Source organism: Lingula anatina, chromosome 3, assembly GCF_051362555.1.
Source record: "Lingula anatina isolate TDL-2025a chromosome 3, LinAna3.0, whole genome shotgun sequence".
Classification (NCBI taxonomy): Eukaryota; Metazoa; Brachiopoda; class Lingulata; order Lingulida; family Lingulidae; genus Lingula; species Lingula anatina.
The window spans coordinates 6982130-7000146 of NC_141769.1; the positions used below are offsets into that span (position 1 = coordinate 6982130).

General features: G+C 33.8%; 1 protein-coding gene across 2 annotated transcripts in view; it reads right to left on the minus strand.

Moving 5' to 3' along the window:
- LOC106169165 (aspartate--tRNA ligase, mitochondrial) overlaps positions 1–16705 on the minus strand; it is a 79772-nt gene extending 63067 nt beyond the window's left edge. For both annotated transcript variants that reach the window (XM_087009707.1, XM_087009706.1), the window contains exons 1-11: positions 16551–16705; positions 14331–14497; positions 13983–14081; positions 13468–13566; positions 13084–13207; positions 12668–12714; positions 12411–12482; positions 10940–11044; positions 6930–7109; positions 6384–6491; positions 3748–3813 (exon numbers count right to left, since the gene is read on the minus strand). In XM_087009707.1, the coding sequence (XP_086865833.1) occupies positions 3748–3813; positions 6384–6491; positions 6930–7109; positions 10940–11044; positions 12411–12482; positions 12668–12714; positions 13084–13207; positions 13468–13566; positions 13983–14081; positions 14331–14497; positions 16551–16656 (1173 nt within the window). In that variant the 5' untranslated portion in view covers positions 16657–16705. The remainder of the gene's footprint in view (positions 1–3747; positions 3814–6383; positions 6492–6929; positions 7110–10939; positions 11045–12410; positions 12483–12667; positions 12715–13083; positions 13208–13467; positions 13567–13982; positions 14082–14330; positions 14498–16550) is intronic.
- Positions 16706–18017: the final 1312 nt, after the last annotated feature.

Sequence of the window (18017 nt, forward strand, 5' to 3'; positions counted from 1 at the left end):
CAGTTGTGCTAAGGTTGTGTTAGGTGAGAGGAAATTGGAAAAAAACAATATATTAGCTTATGATGAGAAATTTGATGAAAAAGCAAATCAGTTCTTAAGAGACTACATTTTCTTTATCTTCAAGGCATGAATCATAAGATCAGGGTCCTTTGATGAATGGCCATGATGGCATGCCTTTGGAAAAAAAAGTTCAGTGTCTTTAAAAACTTTTTACCATCTTTAGAAAAGAGACAAGAAATAAACATTTTCACCAACATAAACTTATTAACATGACCACAAATATGTATAACCTCTCTCATCTTCTTATCTTGAACTAATCTGTAAAAAATACAGTTACATAATGGCTCCCAATCCCTCAAAAAATAAACTGAAATGCTTAAATAATGTTATGGTGCTCTCATGCATGTCAATATTTTCATCCCAACCACCTGTTTCAAGCCCAATTCTGACAAACAATGTCAATTTCCAGTTCAACTTAAAATCTCATTATTTTCCATTAAAAATCCAACTAGCATTATACTGCCTGACAATAGAGGTTAGCGTCACGGGCGGTGAATTTTGGAGTGACACCCTAGGGGAGCAGATATATAAGGACAGGGTTCAGTAATCTAAAGAATTTAAAAAGAAATGGGTCCCAAAAATTGTGCATTTTTTATTAACCCTGATAAAAGGAAAAACTGAGCATGTACTGAGATATTTTTGGAGTATTTATATCAAGGTTGTGTACAAAACTGAGGACATTTTATCCACTCCTCATTTGCTTGAAAATCCTGAAACTCACATACCCATGCAAACCACACACACAAAACCAGAGGAAAAATGTCCCAACAAAAGATATCTTCAATTTGCCATAAATGGCCTGTTTTCAAATTTTTTTCAAAGGGATGGGTTCCACCAACAACGACGTCATATCTTCATTAAATTTCAATTTCCTCTCCAAAATTATTTGCGCAGCATCTATTTTTTGTTTCCCATATACTGTTATTAAAACCATTCCCTTGGAGACGGTAGGGTGTAAATCAAAAATAACCTGCCAGACAAAGTTTCTATTTGACATATCTCATGAACTGTAAAAACAGTGGACAATCCAGCCATGCAATATCGTGGACAAATTGGATTGGGACTCAAATATCATAGATTCCAGCCTCAGATAACCCATTCAAAACAAATCAATTTAAAAAAAAAAAGAGAACTAATTATGAATTTTAAATTTCTGTAATACCTCCTGTAGTTGAAAATTGTATTGTAATATCAAACCTTCCTCTTTGAAAAATAACAATATGCCAATTTGAATTGCAAAAAAAAAAAAAAAAAAAAAAAAAAAAAAAAAAAAAAAAAAAAAAAAAAAAAAGAATGCCTCTGTGAGATAGAACTCTCCTAAATGAATTTATTACTAAATATCCTGTTTGTGAAATAAAATGAAAAAAAAAAAATGCAATTTCCTTCTTTTCATCAAGATTGAAGCATCAGTCATAGAACAAAGTCAAGTCATAATTATTGAAAAGCATTCTTGATTAATGAAAAAAATGAAACATTGGTGATCTTTGAAAAATATCAAATATTGGCCAATTTATCAAATGCAGTCTGCAGAGTTTTAATTTAGTGACAAAGACAACTTTCTGGCCTTAACTTCTACAAGATCTTCCTTTCAAATTTATTTTATTGGCAAGAAAATGTGATACCTGTGACAAATAAAGACTGTCACCTGCAGAGTGTCACACTGGGAAACCAAACGACTTAACAACAAAGTGACCAATCTTTGACCAGAGTGACCATCTCCTGACCACAAGCTGATGAGACATTTTTTGTTAAATCAATGGACAGTCTGTAAAAAAATGACAGACAATTTTCAATAACGGAGACACTATGCCTCAAGAATGGTCATCTATCGTCAGAGGATCCTTGCAGTGCAGATATCATACACAAAGAGAACTTTATATTCCCTGATTAAATTTGTCAAAAATATTTGTTGAAAAGAAAACTCATTTTTGTGTACTTGTGAGTTCAAAACCGAAGGGCTACACATACATACATTATTATTATTTATATTCCAAAACAAAATAACAAATATTTAGGAAGAAAAAAGTTCCAAAATGACAAGATATTTTTTTTAATATTTTGTCAAATATTTCAGAATCATCAGCTGATATTCAAACAAGAACACCATAAACTTATACAGTGAGCATACTTCGAATGAAAGGAAATAAAACATTTGTGCAGCAAATCACTGAAATATTTTTGAAAATCATTTTAGGGAGTAGGTGAAAGTCCCATTCAACCATCAGGGGCTATGGTCTTTCACAGTCTGGGTGATGAAGTAAAATAATTTACAGTGCAAGAGAGCAGAAAAAATGACAAATTCAAGAAAACCAAAAATGTATCTTTCTGAACTAAAAAAATGCTATCTATACCTACTTCTCTTTTTGTTAATTTAACTATTCAAGTCAAGAAAATCGCAACAAACATTTAACAGCCTATGTTCCTATCTAGGCTGCAGATTTGATCGAAATAACAAGATTCCTAAGCTGAAATTTTATAATGTTTACTTAACCAAATTACTTGGACTGAGTTTGAAAAAAAATTAATTAGTGAAGCCAATGAACCTTCAGTGGATAAGGTTCACTCAACAAATACTGAGTTTCTCTGATCATTTCCACGCAAGACCTGTTCCTATATTTCTAAAAACAAAACAAAGTCCCAAGACAAAGTAACAAACACAAAAACATCTTCTGGAAGAATCTCAGATTCCTTAATTAAATTCCTCATGGAGGCGACTACTCAAAGATGTATTTCCTTCCTTCCTCCCAATGTGATTAGTCCTTGTAGTGGAAGTCCGATCAGTTTATCAGAAAACAATGCTAAGCAGGAAGCTAAACCCAACCCAGTCTCAATGGTTCAGTTAAAAGACAACACATAAATTAATTTGTTCCACTTCAGACAACAGAACATATCTGTTTCCATGTCTTATCTTGTTTTGTGAGCTTCCAAGTCTAAGTGCAAAATTTGATGTATTGAGCTATGTATTTAAATGTAAAAGTGGAAGGCGGTCTTTTATGGGAGAGGGGGTGGGGAGAAGTACAGGGGAAGGGTTTGCTTTTATTAGGATCAAATCTAAAGTAATACTACATCAAATTTATCATTCTATCCCTAGAATTTTAGAATTAACCAAAAACATTTTCATGGAATAATAAAGTTTTTTTTTTGTCACACAGCACCATTCCAACAGCAATGCAATACAACTCAGTTCAATTGGATTTTTGGTACAAAGGTGGCAATTCCATTAGAATTTTTCTCATATCTCATTTTTAATTAAGTAATGTGTTTAACAACTGAGTAAACTCCAACCATAATGCCTGTATTTCAACAATGTTATTCAAAAGTTTTTAAATTTGTTACATCCCAGCTGCGAAATGTTGGTTATATTTGAAGTCAGAAAACTAAAAGAAATACCTCCTGCTATGGAAAATATATATGTCAATCAACCTACAACATGGCTTGGTAAATGAACATCTCCCAGTGTCTCAACAGAAGAAGTGAAGAGGTTTGGATCTTCATTTTAAATCATCACGTGCTCATGTAAGAAGGGTATTCTTTTCTTGCTTTCTTTTTTAAAAAGCCAGCATTGTTTTACCAGAAACCTTGCTTTGTTTGGGCTTGTGACACACTAGTATATGCTTGTACCTCTGACTTTCAATGTGTTCAAATACCATGCATTTAAAAAATCTAAAACAGAAACTATAAACTTACCAGTTCTGCTTTTGATTCTTTAGCAAATGCTTGTAATTTTTCTATATCTTTATTGGATAAGTGTCTCTGAAATTAAATGTATCATAATTTAAATATATTCACACATGCTATCAGTCCTGTTAAAAAGAAAATTATTCATAGATATCTAAAAGTAATATAAAACTTGGCACTAATAGCTAGGCAATATGTTTTGCACACTCTCTCTCTCTCTTAAAATTTTATTAGAATATTTTTCTCAAAGTACATTACACACTAAAAAAATTTGCGGCACACATATCACGATTAAACTCAAAAGTATAAAACAAATCATAACCTAAAATTTCATCTTACAATATTTTTCGTTTTGATTAAAAAAAACATCCTCATGCAATCAATCAAAAACAACACACAACAACTGAACACCATTCTGGATGAAAACAGAGGGAAATCCTCAATCAGCGAGCATCTAGCTTTTCTGATTTCACACTTGGCTGACTGGAAAATGTGCTACAACCAAAAGAATGTTGTGAAGTTAAAACAGACATCTGTGCCTTTCAACGCTGGGTCCACAACACCATTCCGCCAACACATTGTTCTAAGGTGCGAACAAAAGGTTTGAGAATTGACATCACGATAAACAAGTAGGCTGTTACGAGTTGCTTCTTGTTTTTTTTTTTTTTTTTTTTTTCAGAATGGTTGTATAAAATTAGTTTCATGGAAAATAACCAGATACATCAAGCTCTTGTCACAGAGATGTGAATATCAGTTCAGAAAAAGCAGAATTTTAGACAGGCATCACCCCTCCCCCTTTTTTATAATTAATTTTTTACAACACATCTCTGAGTCTTAAAACTGATCATTTTGACCCTTCAAAAGACCTGGTTTCTATTTTGTATTGCAATGAATACTAAGTTAACAGTTACAAAAATGATAAAATGGTGAAATTTCATTATATATTTGGATTCTATTTTACAAAGACTAAATTAATGCAAATGTGAAAAATGTTTCACTGAAGCTCAAAAGGAAACTCAGGAGTCCTAGTGTTGCTATCTGGAGTAAGAAACATCCATCTTGTTTTTTCATTAGTCAACTTTCACCATTCAGTTATGTGCCACATTACACTGCCCTGACTATGAAGTGAAAAAATTGACCTTTTAACTTTTTCCCTATTACAATAAAAGGCAAATTCATCATTTGAAAAAGACTTTTCCCAAAGATTCCTTTTTATTCTACCCATTAGGGTTTAAGGAATTGAAACCAATGCCTGACTCCACTCCATTCATAGCAAAAATTAAGCATATAAATAAAAGTTTAAAAATAAACAAACTATTCTGATATAGTTCTGATATAAATAACAGGAATCTTGACACAATTTCAACATTTTGCTTATTGACAACATAAGAGTGTCTCTTCTCATTCTGTTTTATTTCTCAAAGTTTAAAACAATTTAACCTTTTCCACTTTCAAAGTCCAAAACATTTCAAATATTTTAAAATGAACCCATTATCCATGACCTTTGGAAAATAAACAATTTCTTATAACAGGTGTGGAAGTACGGGATGTTCAAGACCAATGTGCAATGTCAAGCTTTCTTAAAAGAAACATTTTTTCTGGATTAAACAAATACTTTGTTTGACAGATATCAGAAAGCAGTCTAGTGATTGTCCTTATTATGTTAGATTAAAGAATTGACCGGAACACAAGATAAGGTTAAGAGAGCAACTGCATTGTCCTGTTTGCCCTCTTTCTCTCTCTCTCTCTCTCTCTCTCCTCCTGTCCTACTAGACTGCACTCTTTTGTCCATTGTGTTTTACAAGAAGAATATATTTGTATATACACTACACAACAAACATCTAATACTGTCAGAACTAAATTCAAATCACTCAATTTCAATTCCATTAACGTCAGACTTCCGACTCAACAGATGCACGAAAACATTTCTATCAACCACTGACTTCTGTAATGCACCATAAATGAAGAATGTGCCAGAGAACTTGTCAAGTCACCCATGTTAGGACAAAGTCACAACTGATTCCATTACGAATCATAAAAGGAGACAAAACCACATGACCTTGAAATTTCAGCAATGACCCATCTAAAGTTTTAGCTTTCTTTGCATCAATTAGTTGAAAACCTCTCACATTTTTATATCACACTTGAAGTCATCCATGGTTTCTTTTCTTTCATCACAGTAGACTGAACTAGGGCAAGTAAGGAGAAGGTTTACATTTACAACAAAGTGACTGTGCAACAATTCACATAAATAAATGTCAGCCCTTCTGTTTCTCTCTCTCTCTCTCTCTCTCTCTCTCTCTCTCTCTCTCTCTCTCTCTCTCTCTCTCTCTCTCTCCCTGCAGTTTTCATAGCATTTCAAGGATTTTTCTATAACACAAAAACATAACTCTTGGGATAAGCATGACAAATCTTTGTGACAAGCACGCCTCCCTTCTACCTTATGCCTAGCACCCAAAAACGTTTATTCTATCTTTTAATACCTATCAAAGCAATTCTTTTTTTTTTCACTTGATGAAAATGTCCATACTAAAGACTCATCAAAGTACCCAAAAGATCTTGTTTCAAAAATTTTCAAAGGAATGGGTTCCAATAATGCCACTATTACATTAACAAGGTATGAAGGAATTTTTTTTTTTTTTTACCTGGCCCGTTTTGATGTTGAGCGCATGTATGCTGCATCCTGGAGTGGCTAGAGCTTTGGCAAAAACAGGCACAGATTGACCCTGGAATATGTCTGTAACTTCTTTGATCTGAGAAATAAAAACATACACATTAGACACAACAAATTTTCACAAGGAAAAAAGAGTTATTGATTCAATTCTTTGAGAATATTCCTTACGTTAACTTTAACATTTTCATAGTTTTCTTGAAACTACCTAAAAAGATATTAAATCCCTCAAAACTGCCCAGAATAAAACATTTTCTGGAAGTTTATTACACAAGAAACGTTTGGTCTCTAGCTTCATTGAACAAATCTTAAATTTTTTTAGTCCCTATAAAAAAAAAGAACACATAACTTTATGTTACTCCCCTATACGCTTGACCCTAATACTAGCAACCAAAATTTAAATATTAATAATGAAAAGGAAATGACAAAATTATAATTCTTAAAATGATCTTTTTATTTATACTGATTGGCATATATATCAATTTTTTAATACATATCACTTAATGGACTCAAAAATTACCTTCATTTCAAACCTTGTATCAGGTTTGTCAATACCGTACTGTCGCATGGCATCTTCATATGTCATACGGGGGAAAGGAGTTTTTAGAACTCCACTCTCTTTTGGCCATGAGTTTACCAGGAGCCCTTCTATGACGTCCATAATGTCCTCTTGGGTGACAAAGGACATCTCTATATCAACCTAAAACATCATAAAGTCATGATAAATATAATTTCCATGTAATATGAGTATGGTCTGTTCTATTTTAAGTTAGTGTTTTTATTCTATTTCTAAATCAGAATTAAAATGAACTCCAGAATGGGAGCAGTAAGGTTTCTCTGTACATAATTTTACCTTACTTCCATTTCATTAAATTATGTTTCATTGCATTATCTGTACTTAGTCTAGTTGGTATTGTGTATGCATTACTTCTTCTTCTTGTTGTTGTTGTTGTTTTTTTTTTTTTTTTTTTTTTTTTTTTTTTTTTTTTTTTTTTTTTTTATCTAAGGGTGGAAAGATGGGTACTGGAACAACATAAATACTACTACTGCTAATAATAATAATAAAATAATTATTAGGATTATTATCTTTTTCAAAGTACAATTCAGCTTAAGCAATCAGCTAAGCTTGTTGGTTACCCTATCCCTCAAGCTCCCACAATCAACATGTTTATAAATTGTTCAATATAAGCTTTAATCAAGGTTTATACCATAAGATCTCTCCCAGACATAAATCTAGTTCAGAAAATTAATCTGTCAAAAACACTGCAATTTCCTGTAAAGTGTCAGCAGTTTTCTTAGCATCAGGATTTCATGAGATGCTTTTAATGATGATTTGATCTCTTCTGGTTGTAAACAGGATACTTCAAAATATTCTGCATCCACCACACTGCTTTGCCATGTGTTGACAAAATGTTCAAATGACACTCACAAATTGATAAATTGCTTTCTTTGAAACTATGTGACTTATTTTTAATGCACAAGTTTTCAGCATTTTTTTGTTCAAGTTAACAATTTTAAAATAGGAAGTGTTTTTGGCAGTCTAATTCTAACCTCTGTACTTCTGTGACACCAAAAACATATATGTCAAACTTTAAGTTAGCTATGTTCTTCTACTAGGGCACATTTTTAGTAGTTAACTCATGAAAAATGCTACTAAATATGAAAACAAAGTAACATTCCATTTCTAATACAGCGTCTTCAATAGTAGTGCAGGTAAAATTAATAATTAATTGGAAGATAAATTAGTGTTTAAGTACTGAAAGAAAATTGAAAATAACAAAAAATGCACAAAAAAATTGTATACGCTTAAAAAGAATTTTTATAAAGCTCACTCTCATAACAATGACAACCAACAAAGTGTGTCCAAAATTTCATAACAGATCATGTGGTGGTTTACTAGAGATACTAGCTTTTCAAGGTCAATAACCCAAGGCAAATCTCTTTAGAAGTATGACAAATTGTGCCATTTATTGTCAATTTAAATCCACCCTGAACAGCTTTCACCTTGAGCGATTTAATAAACCAGAGAGAATGAGGTTTGTAACGTAAACCCATTACTGAAGTCTTTGATCATTTCTTATGTATGATTAGACCACACACAACCTGATAAATGGGCTTGAAAAAAAAAGACCCTGTTTCCCTTTCCCCTCATCCATTCATAAGATGCTAGCCTGGGTCAAATAATTTGCCTTCTAGCACCAGTTGTATCCTCTTAACTGCTCTCATTCTGAACTGTAAGGTCATTTCTTTCATAAAATTGTTCATCTGGAGGTATGAGACTTACATGTCTGGTCCATTTCACACCATAAAATTATGCCTGGAGACTGGTCTGAACTTCAAAACCACAAATTTATTAGTTAACTTCAACCCAAAATCAATCATATTATGATCTGTAATATTGAGCCCATTTTGTAACAAGAAAGACCAAATCAATGTTTATGCCTAATACTATCGTCACTTAACTGGAACAAATAATTTCGAAGTTCTGTCGGTGAATAGCTACTCAGCTAATGATTGTACTTTCATTCTTTCCGACATGAATTAAACTTTATTGCACTGTATTGTATTATATTGTTGTAACGTACGGTATCAAGTTTTTGATCTAAAAGTTTGACCCAATTTTCAGGATAAGGCTCTATGTGAAACCAGCTCCTGACTTGGTCCCTTGTTATTTGTCAATCTGTCATTGAATTGTCAGTGGATAATGATTCCGCAGGGTACAGCTTTTGTGATTTCCTCCCTTCATTTCTTTCATCAAAATCAACCAAAATAAAAAGAAATGCTTTATCACAGGAAAAAGTTACCATGATTGTCACTCACCATCACATCATTCAAATGTCAGAAACATTTGTGAAATCATAAATAATTTTTTCTGTATTAAAAATTCTCACTGACGGAACTGAGACAGGCTGTTTCTGTTATAACCACAGAAATATTTTGAAAGAATAACTCTGTGAAAACCATAGTATTAGGAAAACACTCGAATGGTATGTATGAATTCGAACTGACAACATTGCATTTAGCTAATAGAATTAGAAATAGATCAAGAAAAAGAATTTGTTTAATGGCACAGAAAATACCTAAGCCCAGACTGATTACTCCGAGTTATCTCAGCAGACACTCTGTTCTTATTTAATGGACCCAAAGAAAAATTACTTAAGTTCTCAAGATTCTCAATTTACAACAGACAAGGTTTTAATCTGTTGTGGATTTTTTTTTTTTTTTTTTGCATATTCTTCTACTGACACTGGTAGAAAGACTATTAAACTGGGAGCAGCCATTCCGTAAGTAATGTCTGAAGATGTAATAGGTTTGTTCAATTTAAATGTTTGTGGTAAACCAGTTGAGTTACATAGACTTTATATTTTGATTGATTCAATGTGACTAAGCATATGCTGCCCTCTTTTGAGAAGGATTGCAAACAAACTCTTTCTTTCTTTCTCTGCCTCTCTCTCTTTTCTGTTTATTTACTGACCTTTGCCACAGCTTTACATAAAAAATAAACACATAAAACAAACTTAATAATAGATGAGATTTTATCATCAAATATCATAGCATACCTAATTTCCCACTATAGCCAACTGAAAGTTATTACTCCATATTGTAACTCAATCTATGTAATTCATCATACCATATGTTCCCTAATACAAATATAATTAAGGAAGTTTTATTACATTACATAAACATGTATTATTTAAAACAGACATGAACCCGGGTTTTAAAAAATCTCAGGGCATTTATCACAAAAACACTTAATTGGCTGAGGAGGAGGAGGAAGGGGCACACTTAGGTCCCACTAGAATTGAATTTAAAATCTTAAAATTATGTGATTCCATGGAAAAAGTTTGTATCAAAAACCAATAACAGAATGTCTCATGTCTAGCACGATCCCATTTTGTATTGTAGGGCACAACCCAATCAGGAGCACAACCAACTTGTCACAACTAACACAATCCAAAAAGTAATGCTATGCCACCAAATGCAATGACACCAAACACAATATAATCCAAGGCAATTTAATCCCATGTAAAATAATCACATTTTTCCTGGCCTCTGCTTACAAATAAATTATCTGAATATATTCAACTTGAACATGTTTTGTTTACCAGCAGATTTGTCAAACAAGCACACAACCACAGGAAACATAATAAACTTGTAAATAAGGGTCATACAGAATGAGCTAGGTTCCTCTAGCTAGTGTGCACTAACTAAACAGGGACAATCACTAAATGCAGTCCCATTAACAGACTAATGTGCCTCTTCCTGGTGTTAAGCAGAATCTTGAAAAGCTAGTTATAATATGAGTGTGTTAGAAACAAGACAAGGCTTGATAGTCTGTCAATCAGGTTGCATACAGTCCCTGTGGAATTAGTGCCCACTATCTTGTGTGACCTAACTCATTCAGAAGATATCTCCAAAATAATAAAAAAAAAAAACTAAACACAGGTCATCCATAAGCTGAAGTGAAAAAATCGTGAAGCATCATTCTAAGTAGCAGTCATTTTAATTTGATGATATTTTTAATCTCACCTGGGTGAATTCTGGTTGCCTGTCTGTCTTTGCTCCTTCATCACGATAACACTTTGCTATCTGCATGTAACGATCTATACCCCCTACCATAAGGAGTTGCTTAAACTGAAATATACATATATACATTTGTTATGCATTCCAAATACCAACAATTAAAAACCTAAATTGTCCGTAATGATTGAAATAGCAAGTAAATTCAGTTGTAATTTTTTTTACACCAAAAGGCACTGGATCATCTTTTGGTAGTGTTTTCCAATGGTGCACAATAACATCACCTTAAAGGTACGTTATAAATGATATTTTTGTAAGACATAAAACCATTGGCATTGCAATAGTATTTAACAACACAGAGAGAAAGATTCTTTATGTGTACTCTAGGATTTTCCTTTCTAATACATTTTTGTGACTTCCAACCAAAATCTTGTCTTCTAAAACTGAATATCTTTGTTGTAAATTGCAAAGATATTTCCGAAGTCTTATCTCTTTCTTTCTCTTTCTCTCTCAAACACAAACACATGTACATACACTGTAGTGGCTAGAATTCTATATCCCGTGTTTAAGGGAAAGTAATTACCATGTAGTCTCACATACTGCATTCGGTGCAATTGCTATGTATTTGGTTGAGAAAATGATCTTTAGAAGAAAGAGATTCGTAAGTTGGGAGAGGTGCACACGTTCAGATTCACGGAGGACGCAACACTCGCACATATGAAGAGAAAATAGGAAAAAAGACAAATAAGTACAGTATGTATTTGCCCGGTCCTTTCTTAAAACTCATTTTATATATGTTGCTTGGTTACTAGACCTATTTTATAGCTCATTACGTAATTAGCATATAAATTTGCAAGTAATGTAAAGGCATTTTAAGAACACGTGTTATAATGCATGAATGTATTAGGCGTGGTTAACAAACAAACTTTGTCAGGCCTGTTAGTTTACGTTTATTTTCTTTCCTTAGATATTGAGTATGTTTATCTCAGCTAGCTACATAATTTCATGAAGTTGTTTTATATTTATTACAGTGTCAGCAGACGAAGGTTATACGGTATTTTGTCATGTTTCACAAGTGGAGGCTAGACAAGTCTAGTGAGTAGCTAGTTTATGTATGTTATCATTTAATTTTGGAATTAATTTGTTTCTTCTTAACTTTGTAATGCACTTATAAAAGAAATTGATTTAATAACAGTGACATTCAGTCATTATATAAGTAAGTCATATTGAAAAGGATCATGAAGTATAGATGTTAAGTATCTTTATTTATTATTATTTCAGAACGTATCTTATTGTAGTGGATCAATAAAGGCTCAAACAGACAACCTGCGTTTGTTAAGATATTGGACGCTATATACACACACACAGGAACAGCCATATATATATGCACACATAAAAGATACATGTACACACAAACACATACACAAATTCACACATGCACGTACACTCATACATGCGTTTACACGCACACATATCTCACCTGTTGTGGACTTTGTGGAAGACAGTAAAATTTCCCAGGCATTTTTGTAGGTACAACAAATTCTCTTGCTCCCTGAATTATATCAAAATATCAAAATAATTAAAAATAATGGAAGAATAACATTTAAATATGTCTTTAGACCAGATATAAAAAATTTAATGTAATAGCACACGCAGAAAAAAGTTACTGCTATAGATATTATCCTCCCCACCCCCCACCCCCCCCCACCCCCCAAAAAAAAAGATGTTAATACGTACCCCTGGTGTTCTTCTGAACAATGTGGGAGTTTCTACATCTACAAAACCTGAAAACACACAAATCTTTTTGGTCATTACAAGTTTTACAATGTCAAGTTTGATTTACTAAATTGAAAGTTAAATTACATTTGATGAGACTGAACACACAAAATATTGACACAAATTTTTAATATTCTTCCAATGTTACCTATTATATACCAATCTGCATCAATGCAACAATCTGTGTTTAAAAAGTATAAGCATACCATATCTGATTGGAAAAAATTATTTGAAACGTTATTTTTTCGTATCTACTCCTCCTTACAGTTTCAATAAGTCGCAAAACAATGACCAATTTTGTAATTTGCATGCAGTATGAACAAATGTCTATACTAATCCACTTTCTTTTCTTTTCTGTGGTACATTTACTTTATTACCTAGTTTATTGCACAGGAATTCTCTCATTTTCATGACCATGTTGGATCGAATGCGAAGATTCTTTTGCATTTTGTAATGTCTTATATCTAAATATCGGTACTGCAAACGAACATTCTCTGTGATCTAGAAAAAACATAATATTTCTCTGACTTAATTATAAAGAGAGAAAAGTGAGATGACTCAAATGCAAAATTTAGTGTACTATGGTACTAAGCTTCATATGGTAAAGTCTTATAAACACTTGTCATTGACAACAACATGCTATTTGACATGTATCAAACTTAATTTCTACAACCTCCACAAAATTTTAACTATTTCCATTTGTATGTGCCTGTGGGAAAAATGAATCCTGTTTAAATCTAGTAAGGAATTACCATACTTACTTCTTCATAATCTCTTGTTTTGAATGGTAATTCAGCAAGACTTGGATTTAACACCTTCAGGTCTTCTATTTCAACTTCAATGTCTCCAGTGGGCATTTTCTGAGTGTAATAATAATAATAATAATAATAATAATAATAATAATAAAGATGAGCTATTTTAAATAATAAACTTTGATGCACATGACACACAATAACATTATTACCTCATGAAAAGAAAAAACTACCTCATGAAAAGTTTCTACAATCTTCAGTGCATTAGTGTCTAAATTTTAAAGGGGCAGACCCAGAGATATTTTCTAACAGTCTTACAAATCATCTTTGTTGATCCATTCTCCATTTTCGATCGTCTTCAACCAGAAAATTTTAGATGCTCATCAATGTAAACTTGAAAAATTCTGAACATCTTCCAGAAGACAGCTTCCATCCGTTCCTGTTTTATATCCATTTCCTACTGACTGAAGCAACTATACTGACTGTGTAACATACACTTATGACTCATTATAATTAAATCTTACTGGGTTTTCTTGTCCTTCTGGGCGTCTTATTACTTTTCCTTTCACTTGCAAAACTGACTCAAACTTCAAACCCTTCACAACCTCACAGAGTGTATCTCGCTGAAACAAAGGAAAAAAAAGATGAGTGATATAATATAATATACCAATATGTGTGGACTTTATTCTTACAGTTACTGCAATATTCATTTTATCCATTTATGCATTATATCATCAAAATGGTTTTTTATCAATATTAATGTATATAGTAACATTATGGCCTGATAAATTACTTTCGATCACTTAATCTATCAGTAAATCTTGATTTTTTTAAAAATCAAAGCAAGCCAGCACTTAACAAACACCACCTACCTTATTATCTGGAACTATGAACTGTGTCACTCCATGAGCATCTTTAAGAGTTATAAACTGCAGTGCACGCTCATGCATGAGCCATCCACACAGCACCACGTCTTGCCCCACATGACTGGCGCGCAATTCCCCACACGAATGAGTACGCTGACTGTGACTTACAAACACTGTTATGAAAAAAGAAAAGAAAAAAATATAGCACACTTGTTATAGCAAATCATATTCTTACTCTGTTTTAGCACCATTTTAAAACAATCATTTATTAAATGTTAAACAAAAGCCTCTAGTTAAATCAAATTAATTTAATTCATAATCAAATACTTGGTGAGATGGTAACTGCATGGCTCTGAATTCATTTCAGTGACATAAATATAAAAACCCGAGGGTTCCAGATGCTAAATTTAAAAAAATTAAAAAGGAATAAATTTACCAACATTCTTAAAAAGTTCAAGTGAATGAAACTTTTACAAAAGCTAGGTGTAGGCGGTCTACCCGGATACCCCCCCCCCCCCCATTTCTTCAATCACGTCATGCAGGCAGCAAGGGAAATCCCCCTCCCTATCCCTATGCTCCCCCATTATAAATTTGTTTCCTCTGCGCTTGGAAAGTGATGTCAAAAGTGTAGATCGTAAGGAAATTGTGACACTGACCTTAAAATGTTAATTTTGCACAACTATTGATATTGGGAGTCTACCTCGTGACTGGACTAATGCAAACATAGCACCAATCTTCAAAAAAGGTGATCGTCACCTACCTGAAAACTATCGCCCAGTATCTCTGACATCTGTACTTAGTAAACTGTTAGAACATATTGTATGTCACCATATGTTGCAATACTTTGAACAAAACAATATTCTGACTTCCCTAAACCACGGCTTTCAGCCAAGGTATTCGTGTGAAACTCAGCTAGCAGTGACATTAGATGACCTCACATCTAGCTTTGATCTAGGAATACAAACGGACATCGCGATACTAGATTTTTCTAAGGCGTTCGACACGGTACCTCATAACAAACTGCTTCATAAGTTACATGCCTATGGGATACGAGGCAAAATACACCGGTGGATTGCATCTTTCTTGTGTAATCGTCAAATGAAGGTAGTTGTTGAAGGCGAGAGTTCAAGAGAAGTGCCACATAAATGATCTACCGGACTCTGTAAAATCCAAAGTACGCCTTTTCGCTGATGATTGCTTACTGTACAGGGAAATATCTTCGCAAAAAGACCATATTATTCTTCAACAAGACCTCGCAAGCTTAGAAAACTGGGCCATGAAATGGGGCATGCGCTTCAACGCTTCCAAATGTTACTCTCTTAGTGTTTGCCAGAAATCCTCTTTCTTCTACCAACTGGATAATACAGTGCTTAAAAATGTTCAGACCAACCCATATCTAGGAGTCATGCTTTCTTCCGACCTTAAATGGTCAACTCACATAAACAACTTATAATATAAATGTAAAAAAGCCAGTTGCCTACTAGGATTCATTAGAAGAAATTTATACCATAGTCCAGTTATCACACGGAAATCTGCCTACATAGCTCTTGTCCGTTCCACTCTAGAATATGGTGCTATCATATGGGATCCTTATTTAAAAACTGACATTGATAAAATGGAAAAAATTCAAAGAAAAGCTGCACGGTTCATCACTGGGGATTACAAGTCTCAATCCCAAGGTAGTGTCACCTCCATGCTGAAATCACTAGAGATACCACTACTGCAGCACAGGAGGAAGGAACTGCGGCTAACTTTTCTATTCAAGGTGGTTGAGGGTTAGTTCCAGCGATACCCCCCGACACTTACTTCGTACCAGTCTCTAACAAACGTCGTATAAGGGCTAAATCTTTCAATGACTTTGACTCGAAAACATTGTGAATAGTACTAATAACAGTCGCTGCTTTCACTTACAACGTTGTAAAACACTCGTCAGAAAAAACTCTTTCTTCGTCAGAACAGTTTCCGATTGGAATGGTCTCAGTGACCAACAAGTAAACGCTGAAACTGTTGAAAGCTTTAGATCAGGACTACTATTTGACTAAGTTTCCCATGCGCTCTCTTCTATCCGTCTACTTCATACCAGTATTGGTGTCTCTAGACGTACATGAACAGATACAGATACAGAACTACTGATCTAATGAATTTGACAAGACACCGGTTGTAGTAACGCACTGCTTACGTTCCACAAGAACAATTTTTTACTAAACTGCTCAACGCATACCATACCTGAGCTACTTATACACCTTGTCTGTACAGGAACAGTAAATCCATTAATCTTTACGGGTCGAGAACGTCTGATGAAATCGACAAGCAACTTTGCACGACCCGCCATGTCTTTTAACACGTGCTGCGCATTGTTTATTGCGCATGTAGTTTACTTCCGTTTAACTTCGCATTGCATTAGTTGAGCTGTCACCTCGACGCAGCAATTTATCTACTGATTACATTCCAGGTACCAGAACATCCTTTTTACATGCATGATCAGTGGATAATGGGAAATGGTGAATGGAGATTTCGTATTTAGACACCTAAATTGGCCCCAGGCCTACAGACCATGTACTTAAAATATGGAGTATCCCAGCTGGTACCAGTAGGGCCTACAGGGGCGGATTTAGTGGGGGGTCAGGGGGGTCTTGCCCCCCCCCTTCGATTTCTGAAAAATATACCGCACCCATATCCCCATACTAAAATACTACTTTATAATATTATTGAGGCTTCATATATAAGATCTTGAAATTTCATTTTTAAAAGATAGACATAAACAAAAGCGGCCCCAATTTTTTTTAACATTGTTTTTCTTAGGCCTATATAGGCCTATCTCTTTATTTAGATGCCGTAGCCTACGTGTCACTTAGAATAGAGGAGAGGTAAGTCCAGTATTTCATATAGGCCTATGAAAGATTTATCATTTGTTTATGAAAAGCTTTCAGGTGTCCATGAGCCTTAACATAGGCTACTCAGTTTCCAAGACAACGATGAGCGGGAAGTCGTGCACCATATCCCAAAATCTCACTTTCTACGGCAACATAATATTAAAGCTGCCTTTATTCATTAATGTGATTATAATGAAGGTGCATTTAAGCCTATTTGTTGCCAGTCCGACGGAACTGAATCTTTTATGCCTTCAGGCATTTAATTACTAAAGGGCGTGACTTGACTAAATAGGCCTATATAGGGCCTGCTCGTAGGCTATTTGTTACCAAAATGTCTATGAAAGTCGTCAATTCTTCGTGGCTAAATTATTTATTTATTCATTTATTCGATCGTTTGTTTGTTTGTTTGTTTTTTGTTGATTTGTTTGTTTGTTTGTTTGGTTGGTTTCCATCGTGTCAAATATGTTGTCATCTTCACAATATCACAACCTATACTCAGTATCTTTTCAAAACTATAATAAATAAACGTTCCGTAAACTTCGCCTCATTAAATCTCACCTCAAATTGTTTTACACCCGACTTTATATTGAGCTTGCGTCACCGATCGATCCAAGCTCAAAGCCATAAATGCTCAAGAGATTTGCAGGCACGTAACGTATAAATTGGCTGGCTGAAAGAATTTGTTTCTACCTGAGAAAGAATCTCCTTCACAGCTCTTTTTCGTCCCTTTGGTGTGTGCGCTTTAAGAACAGTTTACTAAATATGTCACATCCTTTGTCTCTCTGTGTGAAAAGCACCGAAAAATCTTGAAAGATCACAG